At 40.5% G+C, this 25770-nt stretch overlaps 1 protein-coding gene across 1 annotated transcript in view; it reads right to left on the bottom strand.

Moving 5' to 3' along the window:
* Nucleotides 1-25770, bottom strand: part of KCNB2 (potassium channel, voltage gated Shab related subfamily B, member 2) — a 339232-nt gene that overhangs the window by 296428 nt on the left and 17034 nt on the right. The window contains exon 2 of the mRNA XM_005866370.2: nt 15541-16221. Within this exon, the coding sequence (XP_005866432.1) occupies nt 15541-16119 (579 nt within the window). The 5' untranslated portion in view covers nt 16120-16221. The remainder of the gene's footprint in view (nt 1-15540; nt 16222-25770) is intronic.

Raw genomic sequence — 25770 nt, 5'->3', positions numbered from 1 at the left:
TATGAGGAGTAAAAGGCATGAGGTGGAATTTTCCTGAGTAATGAGATAACTCCACTTGGCCCAAAGTCCTGCAAAGGGTGGATGGTTACATGTGAAGAAATGATCTATTCATTTCTTTGGGCCAAGTGGAGTTATCTCATTACTCAGGAAAAGTCACAAAGTGTGCATAAATCCAAGATTTGAATTAAGACAGACATGGTGTTTTTATGTAGAAATAGCAAGGTAGTCTGGAAAAAAAATTTTTTTTTGGTATAGCAAAGGTGGAAATTTATTGAAGAATAGATACAGACTTCCACATGGGGAGAGGGAAGAGTCCCACAGAATGAACTCCCAAAAAAGGAGACATATGTACTACTCTTTGTAATATTTTAAGCAATAAAACCAAATTTTTAAAAAAGAAATGATCTATTCATCCTCTAGAGAGGACAGGAGGACTGTTCGTCCACTGGCACCAGACCAAGCCCTCCTCCCTCGCTGACACACATGCTACATTTTATCTATGAGCTACCATTGGACCCAGCAATGACTCTTCTCGATATCTAACTGAAAAATTTGAAAACACTCATGAAGACATATGTATCCCTATGTTTATTGCAGCATTATTCACAATAGCCAAGACATGGAAACAGCCTAAGTATCTTTCAACCAATGATGGGATAAAGAAGATGTGGTACATGTAAACAATGGAATACTACTCAGCCAAAAAAATTATTGCCATTTGTGACAACATGGATTAATGTGAGAGTATAGCTCTGAGTGAAATAAGTCAGACAGAAAAGGACAGGAACCATACGATTTCATTCATATGTGGGCTCTAAAACAGAAAGTAACAAATGAACAAACAAAACAAACTCACAGACACAGATAATAGAAGGGTGGTTACCAGTGGGGGAGGAGGAGGATGAGAAGGGTAGAGGGGATATAACATGTGGTGACAAAATGAGACTAGACATTAGGTGGTGAGCATTCAATAGAATATACAGATGATGTGTTATAAAATTGTATACCTGACACTTACATAATATTACTAACCAATGTAATCCCAATAAATTTAATTAAAAAACAAAAAGAGTTCCCAGAACCTGAAGTTCAGCTAAAATGAGCAATCTTAGCAGAGGAGAGCGTCTGAAAGCTCGCCTTCCAGCCCCGCTGCGGCCTCTCTTTGCATACACTCTGTGCCACACAGAGCAGCTACACGCGAGAACTTACACAATGGAAAAATGGAAACCGCACAGGTATGGTTCTCAGCCTATTTCAAAAACATAAAGCCATTTAAACAGGTCAGATAACCAGCTTCCTTAAACGTCCTAAAACAAATCTAGCATTACTCAGGTCTAATCACTTGGATGAGACAGTCAACCTCTATCTATGTTGTTTAATTTTCACAGGAAAGCGGAAATATTGTGAAACATTTGGTCTCGCTTTCATGTCTGCCCTTTGGTGTCATTCCGTGGCAGGTGCTAAGCATTTGGTGCGTGCTGGAAACTGCTGGTGTCAGGAATTGAGTGAAGAGATGTGGCCTGCACCCTCAAGTGCGACAGCCTAGCTGGGGAGATGAGAACAACACAGAGAGAATCTCTCTAGATTACCAGAGTGAATAAAGAACTAGGGACAAACAGAGGGGGAGTCAGTGCACATCACAGGAACAGGGACATATGGACAGAAAAGGAGCAATGGGCATTCCAGGTCAGGAAAGCCGTGGTGGTCACAGAGCCATGAATGTGCCAGCTGTGTCCAGGTGTGGCTGCAGCAGTTTACAAGGCACCCTGGTTCAACTCAGAGAAAGAGATGTCCCCTCCGGATAGATGTAACCATGTGGGAAGACTGCCTGTTGAGTGCAGTGAACCTCTAACCCAGAGCCCCGTCTTCAGGATGCTCTAGATACAGTGATGGCGAACCTTTTGAGCTCGGCGTGTCAGCATTTTGAAAAACCTTAACTTAACTCTGGTGCCGTGTCACATAAAGAAATTTTTTGATATTTGCAACCATAGTAAAGCAAAGACTTATATTTTTGATATTTATTTTATATATTTAAATGCCATTTAACAAAGAAAAATCAATCAAAAAAATAAGTTCGAGTGTCAGAGGTGACATAGGTTCGCCATCACTGCTCTAGAACAACGGAGCATTATGTACAGTAAGTCCTCACTGAACACTGTCCCCAGCTTCTTAGAACTGGGTTGAAACAACATATAAAGAACCCTTTTTTTCTAGAGGCTCATTGATATAAACAAGAGTTACGTTCCTACAGCATCTCATCAACATTATAACGACATGACCTTGAACAAAATGGCATTATTCAGGGACCTGCTTTATGAGGAGTGATAAGACGTGGGGTGGGCTGCGAAGGTTGCAAAGAGTCTTTCACTCGAGGCTGAGGAGTCTGAACCAGACGGCAGGCAATGGGAAACCACTGAACTTCATCATTCAGAACGACCCCTTCAGAGGCACATTTGTGGCAGGTAATTCTCTTGGCTACATGGGGAAGAGATTAGAACTGGAGGAAAATGAAGTGAGAAAGGCCAGGTAGTGACATCGCTACTATCCAGTTATGGGATGACCAAAGCCTAGATCAAGGCAGTAGATCCAGTGGTCCCCACTCAGTAGACAGGAAGGGGATAAGTAAAGGAAAAGAGGTTGCAATGGGGACAAAGTATAGATTTCGTGGGAAATGGAAGCTTGGTGGCTGTCATCAGAGTTCAAGATTCTGAAGGTGCTTTCATCCATTTGCTGAGTTCAAGATGGGGACCACTGAGGCTTGAATTTATGATTGGTCGCTTGTCTGCATGACAGCAAGGGGGCACTGTAGTAAGATGGTTACAGTTATGAACCAAAGTCTTCAGTGGATATTGGATAGTGACAGGAATATTGGACAATGAGGATCAAGGAATGATAAGCACAATGGACAGGAAGAATTGTGGGAAATCCAGGCTTTGGAGAGACTTGGTACAAATCCCGTATGCCACACTGTGAGGGACAACAGACACAAATTTGATATTTCTGGGTGTCACCTCTCTAACCTGTAAAATGGGATTAATGATGTCGTTCTCAAAGGGTGACATGAAGTAGCAGGAGGCCAACTATAGCCCCTGGGCCAGACCCAGTGGCTGTCAGTCATACTGGAATCCAGCTACGCCCATTGGTTTATGTGTTGTCTATGGCTATAGTTGCGACAGCGACCTTATGGCTCACAGAGCTGAAAATATTTACTATTTGGTTTACAGAAAACATTTGCCGACCTCTCTTATAAAGGGTCAATATGAAAATCCCAAATTCAACGGATGTCACACGGCAGACGCTCAATATTAATTCTTTTCCTCCTGCTCTTTGAGGAAGGTCATACCACTTATAGAAAGGACAAGAAAATGTGCCCCTTACTTCATGACTCAGAACTGCAGGGAACAAGGTTCATTTTTTTCCAGGTTGTGAAGGATGCAGTCTCACTTGAAAAGAATTGATCTCAGAATTAGAAGACAGAGTAAGAACACTCTGATGATACTAGGAAGTTACATCTGCACCTCACAGAGGACTTTGAAAAACAAGCTAACTTGTGAAAAGCATCTGTTACTGGATTAGGTATCAATTAACCACATTCTCCTCCCCCAGAGTCAAATTTCTGCTAAAAACAGAAGGCTCTGGGGGTAGTGACAACTATTATGAGAGATTGGAAAGCAAAACCAGTTTAATCGGCACAGCCAGAGCTCATGGGTTAGGGGAGAACTTGGGATGAGTGAAGAACCAGATGTTTTCAAATGGAAAGGAAAAGTACTATTTGGATACTGGTTTGAGAGTCTAGGATAAAACAGTCTACCCACTCATAAAGAAAAAAATGGCTGTTTATAAATTAAAGATAAAATAAAATTCGGATCTTTTAGGTTTATTTACCCTCTCTAGTTTGCACTCTTCATTACATTCAATTTCAGGAAATTTTATTAAATAGATAGCGTCTCATGAAAAGATTTATAACCAGGATAAACAAAAATGTGAAATCCAGTTGGGGCCAAAGAAATTCAGTGGGCAATCAATAGTTGCTCATGTACAGCATGGTGATGGGAGTTAGTAATACTGTAATGTATATTTAAAAGTTGCTAAGAGAATAGATCCTAAAAGTTCTCCAAATAAGAAAAAATGTTCTGTAACTATGTATGGTAATGCATACTAACTACACTTATTGTAGTGATCATTTTGCAATGTATACAGATATTGAATCATGATGTTGTACACTTGAAACGAATGTAAGGTTGTATGTCAGTTATACCTCAATAAAAATATAGTTGTTCAATGAAGTGTAACCAAAACACTCCCCCACCCCCCCTGATGAGGATGGGACAGGAGCGCTGCATGTGAAGCAGGCAGTAGGACAGGGTTTCTTCTGCATCCACTGGAAGGGCTGATCCAGGTGAGGGAGCTGACAGCAGGTGTGGAGAGAAGAACAGGAGAAAGTGAGCCTCCTCAGACAGAGAGGAAAGCAGAAAAGAGCTTGAAGAAGTGATAAAAGCATTTCTTCATTTGGGCTGAGCTACGATGAGAAAGGCATTTTCAAAGTACCCACTGGTGTCCATATGGTGCCTTGAAGAGCCATTTCTGTACTAAAACTATCCCATGAGGCTGTCCCATCACAGCCAGGACAGAACGTCTGATAAACAGCAGAGCCTGTCATCTAACCTCCAGACTCAATCTTAGGTATACGCAGGAGAGACCAGTTCATCAACGCCACGGCATATGCTGGATAACTTCACTAAGGTAAATACAGACCCAAAGCAATTTCTTCTATTGTAATATAACATTTCTTTCCTTAAGTACATATATTGTTCAAAAATAACAGAATGGTTTGCTACCCTTTAAGCCACCTCATGCATAATCTATATGCAAAACTTTGAAAAAAAGTATGTGTGATTAGCACTTTGTAAACACTCCATGAAATTGAAAATATTTATAATAGCTCATGAGCTAGATATGAGTTTGAAAAATTAAGAACAGTGCTTACAACAGATTTCTACTTCAGATTTTAACATTACTCACAATGCAATTACTTTACTTATATAATGCAATTAATTTTCACACCTGCAGAATTCATTTAAGAAATATAATAAAATGTGCTAGTTTTTATTTACACAGCAAATATGTAATAGCGAATTCATGTTGTACTAGATTCTAGCCTACTATTTCATACATTCTTTCATTCATTATAGTTCATTTCATCTGTGGCACAGCAAATTATCACCTTTTGAAAAACAACATTGCCTACCAATGTTTTTCTGCTAAACGAAAAAATGCATTGAAATAGAACAAGCTGCTCACCTTAAGGATATTACCCAGGGCCTCTTGCTAGTCTCCCAAAATGGAAATTTATATCAATGAAATAATCCTAAGTTATCACAGCACAAATCTGTTGCTATACTTCATAGATAGTGGCACTGAGTTATTTTTCAATTCACCCAAATTCTGGTTGAAACTACATGCTCAGACACCAATGTTCAAGTTAGGTAGCTCCACACAAACTGTTGCGAGAGATGATGTTAGTCTAAGAATTAAACTAAAAATTTGAATGTTTTATTTAAAAAATCACAGTGGGGGTGAGTGGGTGGGTGGAGAGAGATTAACCGAAGAACTTACATGCATATATGCACAACCCACGGACACAGACAACAGTGCGGTGGAGGCCTGGGGTGGGGTGAATGGGGGAGAAAGGAGGACATTTGTAATACTTTCAACAATAAAGATAAATTTTAAAAATCTAATTTGAGGCACACCTTTGGTTGAGGATATAATTTAGATGACACCGGTTAGACATGGCACTTCAGTAGTCAAAGCTGCACTATATTAGCTATATTAGTGATTGGAAGGCTGGGAGCTCTTTGAGTCATGTGCAAGCATCCTGACGTTGGTTTTGGAGCAACCCCATTCGGAGCTGTGAGGGTTACTCGGCTGTCCTTGGCATTGCTGTGGTGTAGGCTAGAGAAGCTATTTAAAGTGGCATTCAACACTTGTGGTTGTGTCAGGAGTGACTCAACGAGACATAAGTAAAAGCATGAACTCCAGGGTGGCAATGACCTCTTAGCATTGAAACAAAACCCTGGGAGACGAATGAAAATGCTTCTTCCTGCTATTTTTGTAGCAGTGGAGCATTTTCCAGGGACTTCATGCCTGATCAGGTTATCACAAGTTTATATTCTGAATGAGCTGTCTTATTTGGATGACAAAATTGCATTGAGCCTGTTACCAAATACAGGTTGAAGTATATTGCTTTTTTGCGCAGGTCAGTTATTATATAGCATGCTCTAAATGGAGCAGTGTGTATGAGTAACATGCATCTCACACAGTGTGTATGAGTAACATGTCTCTCTCTCTCCCTCTCTCTCTCTCTCTCTCTCTCTCTCTCTCTCTCTCACACACACACACACACACACACACACACACACGCACACACACACGCTCACACGAACAGAGTTAGTTCAAGTACCACTCAGTGAGGGCTGCTGCTACCTGGTTCTCACCGCCCTCCACCAGACATGGAAACGTGACTACAAATACTATTACAGTGGGGCCTTGACTTAAGAGTGTCCCGACTAACGAGTTTTTTGAGATACCAGCTGTCTCTCGGCCGATTTTTTGCATTGAGTTGATAGAGTAATTTGAGTTAACGAGCTCCTTAACGAGCTCGGTCTCGGAACGAATTAAACTCGTAAGTCAAGGCCCCACTGTAGTTGGATCTATCTATTTCAGGCACCTGTCTTTCAATTAAAACTTTATAAAGTTATTAAAAGGGATGATTTAAGGTCAAAAAAATCCATTCATTTTTATGCATTAGCAAAGGAGTTAATGTAAACACAGATATATACAAAGCCCAAACTACATGGGTGCAAATCTGGTATAGTTCTGAGGTTAGCGTTTAGTGCCTCCTGGAAAAGTTTTAGAGGGATGATAGCAAACATCTTCCTCTTCTACTTTTCCATTACCTGTCTCTGTGCTGGCCACTACACTATTCTCTTCCAACTGGTCCATGTCTAGCTTCTTTATTCTAGATCAGTTATCTCTGTGTATCAAGGCTGACCTACCAATTAATTGCAAAGAAGTCTTGGTCCCTCGAATCCTTCAAAGTTCTGACTGTAAACTATGAAGTCATCTTCTACTATGTTCCAGGAGGTATGGGGAAGGAGGAAGCTGGGTGAAGGGCTGGATGTTGCTGAGAGGCACAGGAAGTACAGCTTGCCGCCAATGTCCGCATGGGGAACATGCTGGCTGTCACAGCCTGGGGGCTCTATCCTTCTCTGTCCCGCTGCAGAGAAGGACTAGGATGAATGACCACCAGGCTGTTGGTGGGCAAGAATGATTTCCAGGCTGACTGCTACCTTAGAAAGCATCTCTCACTCAGTCTGGCTGGTGGGGCTCAGTGGTTGAGTGTCAACCCATGACCCAAGAGGTCACAGTTCGATTCCTGGTCAGGGCACATGCCAGGGTTTCAGGCTCGATCCCCAGGATGGGGTGTGCAGGAGGCAGCAGATCGATGATTCTCTCTCATCATTGATATTTCTCTCTCCCACCCTCTCTTTTCCTCTCTGAAATCAATAAAAAGTAAAGTAATATCACTAAAAGATTCTCTTACTATTAGCATTTCTAAATAGGATATTTTTAATGACGGATGTATCCTGAGAGCTTCACCAATCTCTACCGTACCATAAATCTCCCCTATAAAGAACAGGAACATTTAATGAAAGTTGGTATATGTGTCAATAAGGAGAAAAAACAAATTGCTTTAGGCTAACACCAGTGGGTGGCCAGCTAGGCTCACTCACTATCAAAGTCACTAACTCCTACAGACCAACCTTACATTAGCAGAATTCAGTTTTATGCCTCAGCACATTACAGATTCTTGACTGTCAGGGAACTCCAGGGTTATTCTCAAATTCAGTGAAATCTCCAATGCTAAATCAATGCCAAAACAACAAAATCTGTTGTAATCCAAGGTGACTTTGTGAATTATTTATTAGCAGCTGGAGTGGTTTTTTTTCTGTATAATCATGTTTTGATTAAAAATTATTCCAGCAATTCTTTTAGAATCAATCTTCTAAATTATTTTGGAAATGTCCTTCTTCATCAGAATGGTCATTTCACAAGGATTTACAAACTGAGTCTCCATGTTCAAAATGCCTCTTACCTGGGGTCAGTTAACAGTTTTCACTAAGGCCAGAGAGGCAAATTTTTCTAATACAAACACATCTTTTGTTTATGAATTTTAACTCAATTTTAAATTGTAAGATTGTTGTTTTTAATTAAAATTATTCAAAACATTTTTTTAGAAAATGTTTCCCTCGTATTACTATGACAATTTAAGATATATTTCTTCTAGTTCTTGTTTTTGCTTTGAATTCTTTTACTGTCATTTTATTTGAATTCTTAATGTAAATATTTTTAGTGAGTTGCCTCTTTTGGAACAAAGTGAAAGTGTAGAGAAATAAAAAATAAATGGAATAACCCAATATTATAATATTTAACATTCATTAAATATTCAATATTTTATGTCATTTTTAATATTCAATAAAACTGGCTAATTTAACATTCCATAACAAACAATTTCGTATTGATAGGTTCTCTGGGAAGAGATTATTTCATTTAATTCTACATGACAAATTTTTTCTGCAAAATATAAAAGCACTAGTAAAAAGAAAAAGATAAGTGACAGTCAAAATTGCATCTTCTCAAGTTCAGTTCCAATTCAACTAACTGCTATATTACCTGAACCACATCACAATGCTGGTAGTTATAAGGGTGTCCTGATGCTCTCAAACATGTTGGGGGCAAGTTAAGTAGTAACAATGTACATAAATCTGGATAAGACAATGAGGAGCCACCTCCCTGAATAATCAAAGCAGTTGCATGACTGTACTTTCATGCAATTATTAAGTGAAAATTTCAGGACAAAATTCCTCCACTCGCCCTAACTAGTTTGGCTCAGTGGATAGAGCGTCGGTCTGCAGACTGAAGGGTCCCGGATTCGAGTCCGGTCAAGGGCATGTACCTTGGTTGCGGGCACATCCCCAGTAGGGGGTGTGCGGAGGAAGCTGATTAATGTTTCTCTCTCATCGATGCTTCTAACTCTCTATCCCTCTCCCTTCCTCTCTGAAAAAAAATCAATAAAAAATATATTTAAAAAAATTCCTCCACTCAACAACATAAATGTTTAATGATCAATAATATTTGGAAGCTACTGAGATCAAGGCACACACACACCATGGGAATTTTCTTACAAACTGTTAGCATTTGGAAAGTATTTGTTTTCTTTAAAAAAAGGGGGGGTGGAGAGTTAATGATAAGAACACTTAATCTAAAACATTATTCAAACCCTTGTAGAGTCTTCCAAAGTAGAGTGTTAAATATTGTGACCATTCCTTCATAATACTGATGCCTACCTAAAATACATCATTCACTTTATCAAGTGTCTCACTCGAAATAAAGAAAACAAATCTGTTAATAACCCAAGCAGTGTACATGGATTTTCAAGAACAGAAAATGTCAATACTGCCAATGTACTCTGTTTTGTGATAACATTAGAGAATGTAGGTTTTTTATTACTTTGAAAATGGTAACTTATCGAGATGAAAAATCCAACATACATTAGAGAATGTAGGTTTTTTATTACTTTGAAAATGATAATAACTTATTGAGATGAAAAATCCAACATGAAGGGAATGTGAATGTCTTCTTTTAATATTAATGGACACCAATGATTTTTTCAACACAGATGGAAAAATGGCTGGAAAATTAAGACCGTCCCTCTTCAAATGTAACCAAGAAGCAAAGAGGAAATGAAAAGTGCATGGTTCTTGGACAGTTTCTTTTTTCTTCTCTTCTTTTCAAAAAAATTCACATGCAAGGTGATCATATAGTTCATTGTTCAAAGTGGGACTCTTTCCAAGAGTGAAAGGAGACACTGTGAATAATTAGTCTAGGACAAAAGGCATTGACCAGTAAAGCCAGACCTATGGCGTCGCGCCTAAGAGGACGTGCAAGGTTAGCTTTGCAAGACTCTTTCCTTACCCTTCCCTCTCTGATCAAAGGAGGCCAAGTGGACAGATTGGTGCAGTTTCAGGCAGCTTTTTGGGGAAATCAGAGAAGCACGGATCTAGAAATAGGATCACAGGAGCTAAAGAATAGAATGTTTGAGATATTTTAATCAAATCCCAATGTTTTCTATCTTATTTGTTTTATTTTTTATACCTAATTTATTTCAGGCTTTTAAAGTTTATCTGCATAGATTATATATTTTAGAAAGAAGAAAAGAACGTATCTCCAAGCTGAATCTTCACAGACTGGCCCTTTAAGCTATGCCCTGTGAGCACCTGTGGACTATTTTGCCATGTTTCATGTTATGGGAAGAGCACAAACCACCTAACTGCACAGCTGGGATGCAGACAGGAAGGAGCAGCACAGGAGCAGCATGACGGGCACACTAACAAGGCCACCGCAAGCCCAGACAAGAACCTGAGAGCCACTCAGCACGAGGTGCCTCCATGTGGGGAGATGTTGGTGAGCGCTCACACTGCATCCGCTCATTTTCTGGAGCCCATTCCCGGTTCTAAGGGCTACTGTTACTGCTTATCACTAAGAAAGTCTTCAGAAAGCTAAACTGGGCAGTGTTGTTGGCTTGACTGTGTGGTGTGTATATATGTACAACATGTGACAAATTCTGTTCTTGGACTAAAAGGAAATCACTTACGGCTCTGTTCCAATACCTTTCTTTTTTTCATTCAAAGCATTAGAAGAACTGACCCACACACTATAAATAGAATGTTATGCATTCTTTTCCCCTTGGTGAGTACACAGGAGTCCTTGTTTAATTTGGATTCATTTTCATTTTACTATTTCTGTGACCTGAAAGGCACACACTCTAATTTAGTTAGAAGAGGGAGTGTGGTCCTCAAGGACTTACCACCAGTGGGACACCCAAGCGGGCACCTCCCCTGGGAGACTCACACCCACACGGCTCTCTGGCTCTCCAGGAAGCGGGAGTTCCAGGGGCAGAGTCCTACCCCTGCCACCACTGGCTTCCCTCTTGATCTGAAGATGACTAAGGTCTCCAACCCTTCCCATGCCTGCTTCAGGTGCTGCGCTGGGCCACATCGATGGTTGTGGCCATGAGGCTGTGTATGGAGGTAATGAGCCAGAGGCAGGAAACACGGTCATCTCTCCCCACTCCCCCCACTCCATGCAGTTTCCATAGAATGCTGTTGCCAAGGAAGTAAATTGATTCTTGTGGGGGGAAGAGATCTTAGACGTTCCAATAGTTTGTAGCCCTCCAAACTCCACCCTACCTGGCAAATATTATTCCTGAGTGTTTAGTCTTTCCCTTTAAATTTTCTTCTCAGGGGGCCATTAATGAAAAAAGACTGAGAAATAATTCTCTATCAATCATCTTCCCTCTCCTGAGCTAGGGAAGGGACAGGGAGGGATGGAGGGACAAAGAATGGGGGGAAATGTAAGAAGATGAGGGAAGAGTCCTCAGGTAATAGTGGCAGCTGTGGATAAAGAGGGAAGTTGGGGAGAGGAAAGCAGATAATAAAGTGCCCCCACTCAGCCCTGGACCCTGGCCACCAGGGATGCTGGTGGCTCTCACTGTGCTGGTTCGGATGAACACGATGCCTTGGGAAGATTTTGCCTCATGTGGTGCTTATCCCATAAGAGCTGCTGACAGATGAGCTTCTTGGCCTGACGCTTGCGATGGGCCTCTTGGCTGGCATTGTCCCAAACACCATGTCCACATACGTGTCTGGGTTCCTCACTGGATTGGCTTGAAGAACTGCTGGTTGACTTCCTTTGTTCTAGACCTTCTTCAGAGATGCAGAGTGAGGGTGCCCGTGACACTGCGGAGTCTAGCTCCTTTCAGCTAGCAGGCGGGCTGTGCCCTTCCTGGTGGCTCTCTCCTCACAGAGGCTGATAATACCGCATTTCAACGCCTGACATGCTTTCCAACACCTGGAGGCCTGATGTCGCGGTGGCAATATTTACAGACAAACAGTTTCTGTGGTTCCTTTGGGAAGAGGCCAACAAAAAGGGGAAAATGTGTCCGATCCAGAGGCTGACTAAATTGCCCCAGGCTGGAGGGACATACAGGGGCAAGTCAAATTCCAGCTCACTGCCCAGGAAACTGGCCGCAGGGTAAGCCCATCTCCTGCCCTTGCATGTTCCCAGGAAGGGCATCCCAGAGCCAGCAATGGCACGTCGTGGCAATCCTGCCATCTGTGCCAGGCCAGTGTAAACTCTGTGCATTACCTCTCCATGAGGGTGTACATACAGTACACACACACACACACACACACACACAGTCCCAAGGACTGAAGATCCAAGTCTATCTATCACACAGAGATAAACTCCTGTCGCACTGCCAGACCATCCCAAACCATAGAAAATTATACACTAACAATTTCTATTAGCCCTGTCATTAATTTGTAAAAAATACAATTACATTCCGCGGTATTTTGTGTATATGTAAAAGTGTTATTTTGTTTAATGCAGTCATTTTAAATACACTGACCTTTAAACTCTGTTTTAGCATTTTTTTTTAGTTACTAATATGCCACAAAGTTAATCCATAGAGTGACATCAAGAAGCATGTTCTGTAAGAGCCAAATTGTTATTGTCAAAGATCACAGCCAAAGCCAGAGGATGACAGATCAATGGGCCCCGCAGTAACTTTGGGTATCACAGCGGACGCACACAGCGTGGCTGAAGAATTACTGCTTAATTGATTACTGAGCATTCATTCCATGTTAATGAATAGCTATTTTATCCTATTGTGGAATATTTGATAGAAAACATGACGTTTTTCCTTCTATGCTAGGGAACTGACAAGTAATCTCATAACTTTTATTCTTTATTACAGAGATATTATAGATAAATTATAAAATACAGACAAACCAAAAGAAAAATAAACAAATCTTTTCAAGGATATGAAATCCTTGTTTAAGCTAAAAGGATGTATTTTTAAATTCTGTAGAGAAGGGAGCATCTTTCTGCCTGTGTATTTTAATGTCTGCAGTGCACAGAGAACATTCCATATATTTTCAACTGAATTACCAAACTGGATGAACAATAATTGAAAAGGCAAAGCAAACAATATTCTCCTCCAATCTTACCTCCAAAGCAAGTTAGGAAAATACAGAGATTACAAATATCCCAACGCATGAGCTTCATAAGCATAAGATCCTGATGTGGCCATATTATTAATAGCAAGGGCTAGAGTATCATCCCACTGCAGCTTTAACAAAATAATTATTTCAATTGTTCCTAAGTTGTAAAAATACTATTCGTACAAACCTTGCATTAGCACCCCCACCACCAAGGATTATTCTGGAGAAATACCAAGTTATGGACTTGAGAAGAGTACAGGAAAAGGTAGTGGTTCAGAGAAGGCACCATACAGAGCTGTTTTCCAAAGGTTCTAAGCCTCAGACAAATGAACAAAGCCTTCACTAAGCGCCATATAATCAAATGTAAAGAATTTCCACAATATTTCACCATTCAAACAGAGAGGAAAATGCAGACACTCAAACAAACACAGACCCTTTATGAAAATTTAGTAAAGACTCTACTTAGGTTAGCAAAGATTTGCTTAGCTCGATTAATAATTTGGAAACAACTTTATTATTTATAACTGCATAAAAATTTCCAACCCAGTGGCCTTAGCTGCTGTGTGTAGTTTGAGAGTAAGTGTCTTCTCTGTGCATACATAATTTGAAGGAAGTTTAAGCAATCTAGCTGATACACAAGGGCATATAATAATATATTGTAATAACCCATTATCAACATTACCTTCTTAGATATTAAGAGAAGGCTGCTGCTTCTAAAATTTGGAGATTTAATGAACTGCCCCATCTGGGAAAGAAAGTTATTGACCCTTTTCCATCTTTACTAGAAATTCTTCAGAAAAAAAATATGTGTATATTTTAAAAAATTTTCTATAGCAGTACTTAATTTTAGATATGTGTTAATAATGCTGTTATAAGCAAATAAACTGCATTAAACTTTCAAGTTTTCTTTGATTTAACTGCATATTTTCACATAATTGGCTAACTCCCTCTGGAACAGTTGGTGGAATGATGATTTATCCCTCAATTGCCTAAAGACTTGCAAGAATTAATTTAACACCCAAAATACTCCCTTAAATCCAGAGCTTATCTCATTCATCTTCAAAATTCACTTCATATTTTTAGGAGTAACTCAAATACATAACTAAACACTTTAAATTGGAAAGAGCAGTAACCTTTAAACCAAACCCCACAGATATAATATATCTATTTCTTTCTACCAGGGAAACAAATGATTCATAACAAACAAACCTTCCATTTGCCGCAAAATGCACATTTCCTCATTAGGTATGACAGAAATACAGTTTATTTCATTTAGTAAAGTAAAATGCCTTTAGAAGTCAACAAGACGCAAAACCAGACATGTCAAATGAGAAATTTTATGGTCATCTATTTCCATTATTTATATGTCACAAGTTATCATGTGAAATCCTAATTTCAGTCAAAAGGCGCATACAGAATATTATAGTTTTTATTCTTTACTGCTTATAAGAAAGGATAATTGAAGAAACTGTAAGTAATTTAAATAATTCATATGAGGACACACTTTTTTCTTTATTCCATATTCCATTTTCATACAAAATATCAATACTATATTTCTGTAGCTGAAGATGAGTCTTTTGACTTCTTACTCATAATTTATAGTGCAATATAAAACTAAATATATGGGATAAAAATCAGTGTAAACCTCCAAATAAAATTAGATAAACAGAAGCACGCAGTTGCATTAAATACTGACATTACTGGCAAAAACTAACAACACATTTACTCTGAGATCTGGATGTATGCAGGCACAGTGGAAACATATGGATTTACCTTCATTTTTGGCAAACACTTTATGAGCTCTGAGATACCTCAGTTGTGGAAAGAATTCTACCCCAACAGTCAGAAACATCATTGTCAGAGTAGACTCACAAGGAGAGGTCAATGGGTACATCTGGACATTGACTCGTGCCTTACACGGCTTAATAAGACAGACCTTAGACCTTGGCCCATGTGAGGGGCCGCCAGCCCTCTGAGCTACACGTCCACTCCTTCCCTGCATTCTAGAGAACCAGGCCAGGAGGCACCTCCTCCATGCTCAAAGACAACACCTTGCCTTTCCTCAGGATGGGCCTGAAGACTCCCTGCCTGATGGATCTGAGCTAGTGATTTCTCCTCGACCTCCAAGACATCAACACACAGCGCAGGGCAACCAGACTCCTCCATTCTCTGTTGCCCAGACTGTTCCGACATAATAACATCTATGAAAGAGTAACGCCACTTGATGGCATTACACAGGCAGAATAATGCTACGTGACTAAATAAGATTTTGGAAAGAATTCCTCACCATCTCTGTAGCCATGTTTTGTTCTGCCTTCCCAAGACATCGTCAAGGAAGAAAATCACACCCTCTGGAATGTAGGCAGCACCTCCCCTGACCGCACACCGCGAAGCGACGCCACGCTTTTCTTACCTTTGCAGCCACCGAGGAGTTGGGTTTCTCCAGCAAGTCCCACAGCTTCTTCCTTTTCTCGGGGCAGCAGGTGTTATCGAATTCTTCTCCCTCCCGCTCTCGCATGGTCTCTGCCTCACGCCTCAGTTCTTCATTCATTTGCTCTTTCTTTTGGTGATACCTGGCTTGGCAACAGGACTCCAGGTAGATCTCATCAATGCCCCAGTAATCTAGCTCCTGGCCGAAGGAGAGAGCACACATTTCTTCCATCATATGGAGTTTCCCTGTCCGGTAGAAATTCAAAATGGAAGTGAAGGCGCCTGGATGCCGATCAAAGAAGTACTCATTTTCGTTCAGGTTGTAGTCATCGCACACCTCCAGGAGGCTCTCATGCGTGTTGCAGTCTCGCAGCTTCCCCAGGCGTGTCCTGGGCAGTCGGTCCAACGTTCTCCACAGGACCTCGTGGTTCAGGCCCCCCACATTGATTTTGACTCTCCGTGAACACGTTTTGCTCCGGACAATGTCCACAGGTTCTGGTGGAAGAGAGAGTGTTGACCTTGAAGTCTTCCTGTTTAACCCCGGGGGAGCCTTTTCTGCCATTTTGAACTGAACAGAGCCGTGGAGACAGAGTCTTCAATACAATGAGCCGTGGAAGGTCAGCTAAAGTGACATCCCTCTGAGGCAGGCATTTCCACGGCCACACTGGAAAAAAACCAACAACCATCTGGTTACTTGCACTTTTCCTAAAGCATGTTCCCTTCTATGGGATCACTCTGTTATTATGCACAACAAGGAGGTATCTTATTAATATTATGTATTTATGGAGATGTGAATCTTTGCTTTAAGATACAAGTCAGGAGAAGACAACAAATGTACTACGCAGAAGAGGCTGTATATTCAAATTAATACACCTATAGGTGGGCAGCTCCCAGATCGGCCACCAAAGACCTCTTTCTCAAGCTCCAGACTAAAATATCCATGTGCTGATCACCTCTTCCTAGATAAACCTTAAACTAAACCAACCACACCTCCAACTGGCCATACCAGTCCCTGTTTCTGCTCCACCTAGATTTAGGGCCCTCCGCAACCCCATGCCCAGCCACCCAAAATAGAACTCTGAAAAATCCTGATCAATCCATCCATCCACATCCAAATAAGTACTTGGTCTTACTTAACCAACTGTACCTCCTAAATATGCGTAAGCCCTCGCCACCATTGCCCTGTTCCCATTACCCTTTGAACCATGATGCTGGTTCAAATCCCTCAGCATCTCTTGCTGGCATTTTTACATCAGCCTCTTAACTGGATCCCAAACTCTGGTTTTGTCTACCTAAAGCCCATTGTCCACACAGTCACCAGAAAGACCCATTAAGATACAAGCTTGACCTTGCCATGCTTTCAATCCTACAAAGGCTCACTGTTAATAGCAGTGCAAAGTCCAGTTAGCCCTTAGTCCAGTTAAACCTGGCCTACCTCTCCACCCTCACCTCTCATCTGTCCCTCATCACTACATTCCAGCCACCCCAGTGTGTATTCGGTCTTTCTTCATGCTGTGTACTAGAAGAGCCTCCACTTTCCCCACTTCTTTTTGACTAACTGCTGCTTGCTCTTCCAGACTCAGCTCAGACATCACCTCCTCCAGAAACCCTCCATGATATCCCTCCTCTAGGAATTCTCTGTGAATGTCTCTTCTATTTCATCATACCACTGCAACAACGCCTTTCCCACAGGATGTTGGGAGCTCTTGAAGACAAAGACTATCTTCTCTGTTATTATATCCTTATCACTGAGCATAGTACCTATATATTGTGAGGGTTTTATAAATGATAAATAATGAATCAATTCTTTGTTTTCAAGAATATGGCTGACAAAAGATCTAGTAGGGCTAATGTATATGGCCAGAAAACACCTAAATGGAATTATTAGGATCAGTTGCCAAAAAAGCAAAGTATCTATGTTTAGGTTTGTGTGGATATAGGATATCAGTGTACATGTGTATATGTCTGTGTGTATATTCTTTTTCTCCACATCCCTTTTCTCCTTGTACCAACCTGTAAGGCATTGCTGCTCTAACATTCCTTCTTGCTGACCTAGTATTCTTTATTCTGATCTACAGAAGCAAGCCATCTTCTTATGTGATCTCCCCCTATAATGTTTTTGCTGAGATTCACAGAACTTCAAGAAATTCATCCAAAACACCACTTTTAATGAAAACACCACGGTTCACACAGTAAATGGTTTATACCAGTGATTGTTAACCGTGTGCTGCAAGAATTTTTTAAACATGCAATACCTGACTATTTAGTCAGGAACACCGACCTCTTTTTCCTTAGATTGTTAAATTAAAAAAAAATTACAACAGCCAATATGACAATAGTCATCCGGTGTGAATGAATCAAAATTACACCTTTTTTTTCTGTCATAGCAGCAGAAACTACAATATCTTTTTTGGTGTGCAGCGGGATTTTAGTAATTAGTTTATGTGCCATGAGATGAAAAAGGTTGAAAATCGCTGGCTTACACCAAAGGGAACAGCTTTAGATTTAAGAGGTCCTTATAATTAAAACTCTCTTTTAAGATAAACACCAATTTCTGCATGTCTCTGGTTTCTCCACTCCTATAAGTTAAAATTATTTCTCCATTTGGAAACCAAATATCCTCTCAAATGAAAATAAGTCAAACTTATGAGAAAAATATAGATGGACTACATAAGAAGTATTTCAAATATAGCCAATAAGCATACTTGAATTGGGAGTTTTTCACAGAAATATTTTAAGCATATACATTCACACTTCATCGCAGACAGAAAAGCCTATTTTTACAAAATAAAGAAGAGTTACAATCATTGAGCAACTTAAATTCTCTGAGCCTCAATTTAGAAAATGAGGATAATAGTATCTACTTCAGAGGCAATATTCTGACGATTAAATGAGAAAGTTTATGTGCTGTGTTCACCCCATGGAAGTATATCTGAGTAGAATAAGAAAATACTTTCTCTCCTCAGTTTGGTTTCCAATTACTGAAAGAAAACTAAGATGAAAAGGTATACCAATGTCTAGTAAATAAATGGTAGCATTAAATTTTTTTCCTTATGCATATGATCTGTCTTCTCAAGTGCATTATGAGCCTCTAAGGCCAAGAATTGTTATTCCCACCTTTTCTCTACTGAGCATTGTACCTACACATAACAGACACCTCATAGCATGCATCTCCGATGCCACTGATCCCTGTGTCCAAACCTTGTATTCAGGTGACAATGTACTATGTGTACATAAAAACAAAATTGAGCAGCAATGGTAAGGTCAGGCAAAAATAATGAAAATATTAGAGATGAGGAAATTCCAGGGATGAATCTGAAAATCTCTCCTCCATTAAACAACTTGACTGTAAGTGCAGTAACATTTATGCAGATTATATGAACTGTCCATATGAATAATAAACAGGAAGGCTAATCCACTTTTGGCTACAAATAAACGTAAAATGAATGTACTCTCTCTGGAATATCACATCTCACACTGATGTGAAGAACATAAATGGTTTTTCAACAACTGATTATAATATCAGATGAGAGGTTTTCCAGAAAGAGCGAGAACAAATTCCAATGTGACATGAACATCTCATGTTGGTGGTCAAGGGCTTAGTGTGACTTTCTTTCTTGTAAAAGTCATCACTAAAAGTGTAAATGCTATGTCACGGTCACTGGTAGGTCACCCTTTGTCTTAAATAGTTTCACGCTCATGACTTAAGAGTGACTTTTCCTTTCTGTAGAGTGTGTGTCTCAAATGAGGAGAGGTCATAAGAGTTAAATTTCAAAATATCTTCTTTACTGATCAAGAACTTGCTATTATAAGAAATCCAGTGTTGATTACAAACCCCACAGTAAAAGACAGGCTGAAATGCAATGCCCTTTCTTCAAAGCAAGGGGAGAGACACTCGGAGAGGGAGGATGTGGCCTGTCGATTTGATTTTCTGAAGATCTAAAGACGATGCGCTCCGATTGTTTCTGTGGCGAACATTTTTTGATTCTCCCTTGGCAGAACGCTCTGCCTGATACCTGATAAGAAGTGAGGGCTCAAAGGCACAAGTTCCTGAGCAGGTGAAGAGCTGTAAACAGCGCACAGCACCAGCCCTGATCAGCAATCTAAACTCACGGGGCCTTTCTGTCTCCCTGCCTGTCATTATCCTCCCTTCTCGCTCTTCCTCTGCGGTTTTTCTCTCCCGGCGTGCCCTATCTCTATCTCCCCACACACTGCTTATCTTTCTTCCGTGCCTCTCCTTCTCTTCCTAGCCAGTTCCCTAGATCTTTCTATCCTCAGAGCCTCTTCACCAACCACAAAACCAAACTTTGTATTTTCAAACTTGTTCCTACCTCATAAAGTTCCCTAGATCCTTATGATGAAAACCTCCTGAGCTGAAAATGCCCTGTCTCTCTCCAGGAGAAGAGAGAAACATCTACACTGAGTTGTTTTTTTATGAGATAACAAAAGGGGGCGCTGCTCTGAGGCCCAGGACCCCGGGTCCAGGTGGGCTGACCTGCATCTCTGTGTCCTTTATGAACGGACTTCCGTTTCCTCACCCATTAAACAGTGGCATTCCCATGCCTACAATTCTTTGCTCTCCTATGACTCTGTGGCCTTTACCACCCTGTCCCTCCAATCACCATCCTCACTTAGGTAGACATGAGCATCATAATATCTCAGAGTCCACAAGAACATTCTCTTACATTTAGTTTCTGAAGCAAAGGTGGTTTTCATAATTTATTTCAAGAACCCTTTGCTACTTGTCAGGGCTTGAAACAGACTATCTTCCGAACATCATAAAGTTTCATTTATTTTACTTAGAGTTTAGTTGGTTTTCTAACTTTTCAGTTTTAGTCTATGTTTGTTGTTGGCATGCTAATTTTACTTCTAACAATGAATTGGTTGGTTCCTGCTCGGTTAGGGATCATGTCTTGCCACTCCTAAGAGCTTATAAAATTTATGTTTTTAATTTTAGTAATTAAACTGGATATGATGCTATGTTTTCTCACATATAGTGTTATAAGTGAAACACCCTAAGAATTAATCATATAATTCAATGTAGCATATATAAGTATAGTACAAAATATAATAATTCACTGTGTCACTGTTAGGCAACCTTGTAGAATTTATATAAATAGTTATAAACAGAATGCACATTTATAATGTAAAGGGCAAAATCCCAGTTTGTTGATTTATTTCACCTCATTCAATCAATTAAAAGTCAAGCTTGCAACAGTCGGTGGACCCGTGCAAATGAAGTCAACATCCCTTCATTAGGCTGTTAGAGAGGAAAGTGACGCCTTAAACAATCAACAACAACAAACATTCTGATTTTGCACAGCTGCACCGTGCTCCTACCAGCAGCGTGGAATTATGCTGCCACCCATTCAGGGCCCAACCTGACAAAACACAACTTTCTGATCATGGCATGGTAATTACAGCCTGAGACTGCAGGTTTGAAGGGAGTGGGGTGCGGGGGGTACTGTAGTCTCAAAAATACTACCATTATGTCATATACTTGACACGTCCTTAGAATGGCTAGGCAGGGTAAGTGTCCTAGAAAGATGAAAAGCGGGTCTTTCTAAAGATCCAAGGGATGCGTAACATTTTGTCTCTCTGTTGCTCCTACACGCCCAGCAGGCATTTGCAAACAGGCAGCTCGGAGACCTTTAAGTCTAAGTCACTCTGTGCACAGCTCTAAAGCATTTCTTACATGTTCATGTATGGTGTTAAACAGTAAACACATCTTTTTTCCCTAACAGCTGTATCTGTTTCAGAGAGCCACAAAGATTTCTTGCAGTAAGGCACTGTAACTATTAGTTGGAAATATCATCAATCAATGCTTTAAAAAAGACAAATTAGCACTCACCAAAATTTTAAAAAGTACCTCCAGAATTTACTAATGGAAAACCATAGAATTATAACAAGTGAAAAACAAAGTAAAATTATTTGAGAAAGATAGGTAGTGTTTTAAAGTAAGGTCTTGGAAACTTTCAGCTATCCTACAAAATTCAACAAACCTGCTGCATGACTTTAGAACAGGGCCCAGATAGTACTGTATGGTGCTTACCAGAGGGAAGTGGGGTTCAGGGGAGGTGGAAGAGGGTAAAGGGGGGATAAATGACTTGGGGTAGTGAACACGCAATACACTATACAAATGATGCATTATAGAATTGTACCTCTGAAACCTATATAATTCTATTAACCAACGTCACCCCAATATTAAATATATTAATGACCTCCACACTGTCCATTGTTTTTTAATATGTCAATAACTAAAACACTGTCCTTGTCCTTTTTCTGCAATCAAAGGCTGCTAATATCAATCTGTTCCTTGATTTTAGCACAACTTTTACTCCTTAGTTTTTTTTAAAAAATCCAGGACTCTTATCCTTGATATAACCGATGCTTTTTTTAGATACACTCAAACAAAATCCTAAAAGCTTTGCTTTCAGTGGTCAGAGGAAGCGTTGTTGCAGTAAGAGGAGAAGAAGACAATAAGTAGAATATGTAATATGAGTATCTTTCAATACCATAGATGCCTCCAAATAACCACATTATAAATAAACTATTTTCTTTAGACACATAATATGATTTTTATTCATCAGAAGAGAACTATTTAAAGAATTCGATCCTCTATATGTGTTTGCTATAATTACTGAATTAAACACTCAGTTTGCCTTTAGAAAAATGACCTTTAAAAGACTTAGCTGACAAAAAAAAAGTCCTTTCATACTCTGAAAAATATAATACTGACGTTATAAGGCACCTTAGACCTTTTCTAAACTACCAGGTATAGCTGTGGCTGGAAATTTTCAGTCTGTTTCAAAACATACTCAAAAAGGCTCAAACTTTTCTGTGAATGTTCAGCCATTCAGCTGGTGGAAGATTTTCTATTATGGAGGTTCAAGTGCCCTTTACGTTGGGACCCAAGAGGAGTTCTTTTAAATGTCTCCTTTTGGGAAAGTCTTCCCAGAGTCACAATGGAGTGAAGGGGATAAATAAAAATGAAAGGTGATGAGAAAAGTGAAAAAGGCAACTAAGAGAGAAACTGTTGGTGCCACTGAAATAGATGAGAAACAGGGCTGTCCACCCTGGAATCTATATATATAAAGAGCCAGGGGCCATAGCAACCGAATGGACGAATGAATGGACGACCGAACAGGCTGAGTGGGGCAACAAGGCTGGCAGGGGGTTAGTGAGGGATGACCAAACGATTGAGCAGCAGGCTGCGTGGGGCGACCAGACCGGCAGGGGAGGGGGCAGTGAGGGGCGACCAAGCCGGCAGGGGTGGCAGTTAACTCAAAGAATATGTATTTCAAACAAAGAGTTAACAAAATATGTAAAGATGCACACATATACAAATTTCCCTACCTATAGTAATAATAGAGGAATATGCAAATTGTCCAGGATGCCATCACAGTAATAGTAACGACCAAACAGCAGGTTGCGTGGGGCAACAAGGCCATCAGGGGCTTAGTGAGGGATGACCAAACAAATGAACAGCAGGCTGCATGGGGTGACCAGGCTGGCAGGGGGGGCAGTAAGGGGCGACCATGCTGGCAGGGGGAGCAGTTAGGGGTGACCAGGCCAGCGGGTGGGGGACAGTTGGGGGTGACCAGGTGGCAGGAGAGGGGCAGTTGTGGGTGACCAGGCCGGCAGGCAGAGGCAGTTAGGGGTTATCAGGTTGGCAGGGGGGCCAGTAGGGGTGATCAGGCAGGCATGCAGGCAGGTGAGCAGTTAGGAGCCAGAGGTCCCGGATTGTGAGAGGAATGTCCGACTGCCGGTTTAGGCCTAAATCAGCAGTTGGACATCCACCAAGGGGTCCCAGATTGGGGAGGGTGCAGGTTGGGCTGAGGGGACCCCCCCTCCCCAGTTTACGAATTTTTGTGCACTGGGCCTCTAGTGTTCTGATGAAAGAAGTCACAAGCTTCACTTGCTATCTGCTGTTCTATGTGGATACCACAGCCTTCTATTTGCATGCTTGACTTAAATTTCATATTCCTCTGGGGATCTTCTGGCATCGGTTAGATTAGGCCTCTATGAAACCAAGTAAAAAGTGTTCATGGAGTTTGGATAGGATTTGAACATTTTGATACGTTTCTTCTAATAAAATTAGATTTCAGATCCTGGAATGTTTAGTGGTAAGATTCTTGACAAGGGATGTTTCTCAGTTGGGCTCCATTTAACAGTAAAAATACACTTTCTAATTGAATTCTGTCTCCTCACTTCACCAGAATCAAACACATTATAGGCAATGTGGCTTTTTCAGCTCAAATACTGAGTCTGATTTGAGATTAGTTCCTATGACTTAAACATTACACCATGCTTTATATACCTCCGTGTGTGGAGACTAGAAGCACAGAACATGGCAGAAGAGACTGGGATCTTATCTGGTCAATTTCCTTATTTACAGCTTTCAGAACTGAGCTCCAGTGAGGTCATGTGACTTGACTGACCTCTGGTACTTGCTCAACTTGAACGAGAACCAGATCTCTCGATGCCTATAGAAGTCTCTTTCCATTACGCCCCATTTATTATCCTTGCTTTTTACCTTCTAGTCAAAATTTTTAAAAAGCTTTACTTCCTTGTCTATTCCTGCGTCAAAATATTGATTCCAACTATTCTAAGTTGAGATGTGTTATCTCCTATATGCTGTTTGTTTCTCTAAAGGGCAATGGCTACAGGCAGGCACCTTGACCGGCTGGCTCTGAAGAGAGGTGCCCTTCACAGAATCGCTTTCATGACCTCTACTTCCCTATTCTAGTTTTTATGGCAGCTCCTTCTGCTCCTGACCCCTCTAGCCACTTCTGCACCCTGTGCCCCAGCACCAGCAGATCAGGGCTATTTCCTGCAGAAGACCCTCCCATGCTTCCTGCTCTCATGATAAAAACACCATTCAAAGACTGCAAGGTCTGTCCCTACTTATCTCTGAAGTTCTATCACGTCCCTTGCTCCCCCTCTCTAGCTCTCTTTTAGCTTTTTCTTTCTTTCCATGTGTGTAGGGAATCTGTACACCTTCTCTTTCCATCCCTCTTCATGTGTTAATATCAACCAAGTATAGCCTCCTGGTGTCCTTGATTATACAAAATTCCTCCTGTCTTAGGAACTTATATATGCCTGGCCTGTGTGGCTCAGTGGTTCAACGGTGACCTATGAACCAGAAGGGCACAATTGATTCCAGATCAGGGGACATGCCCGGGTTGCAGGCTTGATCCCCAGTGTGGGGCATGCAGGAGGCAGCCAACCAATGATTCTCTCCTTCCATTGATGTTTCTATCTCTCTCTCCCTCTCCATTCCTCTCTGAAATCAATAAAGATATATTTTTTAAAAGAAGAACTTATATAGTATCAGATGCCTTTTACCTGGAGCACTTGTCACAACAGCAGTTTTATATTTTTGGAGATAAGTATTTTGATTATTTGATTAATATCTAATGCTAGATATTAATTAGTCCCCACTAGACTTTAAGTTTCTTGAGGGCATGGATCATATTTTATCTTATAATTTTATCCTGAGAGCCTGGTATATAGTAGACAATAGGTATTGAATGAAACTATACCCATTTAACTAATATCTATTTCAACAATACATATTAGTTGAATAAAAAGGTAAATAAGATTTATATTTTATTTGAAAATCATTTTCCCCCTATTCCACCTACCTCACATTACATGCCACTCCCCAAATCCAATATGACTTTCATGTATGAAATGCTCTTTTCCACAATCTCCATCTGATAAACTCATACTGATCACTCAAGGTCAAGAACAAATATCTTGTCTAGGGAGCATTAATCTCTTCTGCCACAATAGGCTAGAAGTTTGTTCCACCTATTATAATATGCTTTTCTCATTGTAGCATATTAGCGTAGAATTCTTCCATATTCATTCATTCTGCAAATATTTATGAGGTCTTACTTTGCTAGAGGCAGAGTCTCTGACACCATGGAGCTTGCCTACTAGTGGAGGTAGCAGACATTCAACATACAAACACACGAGCAACTACGTATGATTGTGACAAAAGCTACAATGGAGAAGAAGGAGGTGGATGTGAGAACTAACAGAAAACATCTCTTCGCTGTGAGTTCTTGAAGGTGATGAACACATCTTGTCCATACTTGCATCTTTGATACACAAGTACTTAATAAGTGTTTGTGGATTACCCAAAAGAATGAGTGGTTGAAAGAATGAGTGCTTTGAACAATGAATTTCAAAGCACTATTATCCT

Source organism: Myotis brandtii, unplaced genomic scaffold (assembly GCF_000412655.1).
Source record: "Myotis brandtii unplaced genomic scaffold, ASM41265v1 scaffold23, whole genome shotgun sequence".
Lineage (NCBI taxonomy): Eukaryota > Metazoa > Chordata > Mammalia > Chiroptera > Vespertilionidae > Myotis > Myotis brandtii.
The sequence above is the reverse complement of the archived record's forward strand: the minus strand, read 5'-3'. Positions and strand labels throughout refer to the sequence as shown.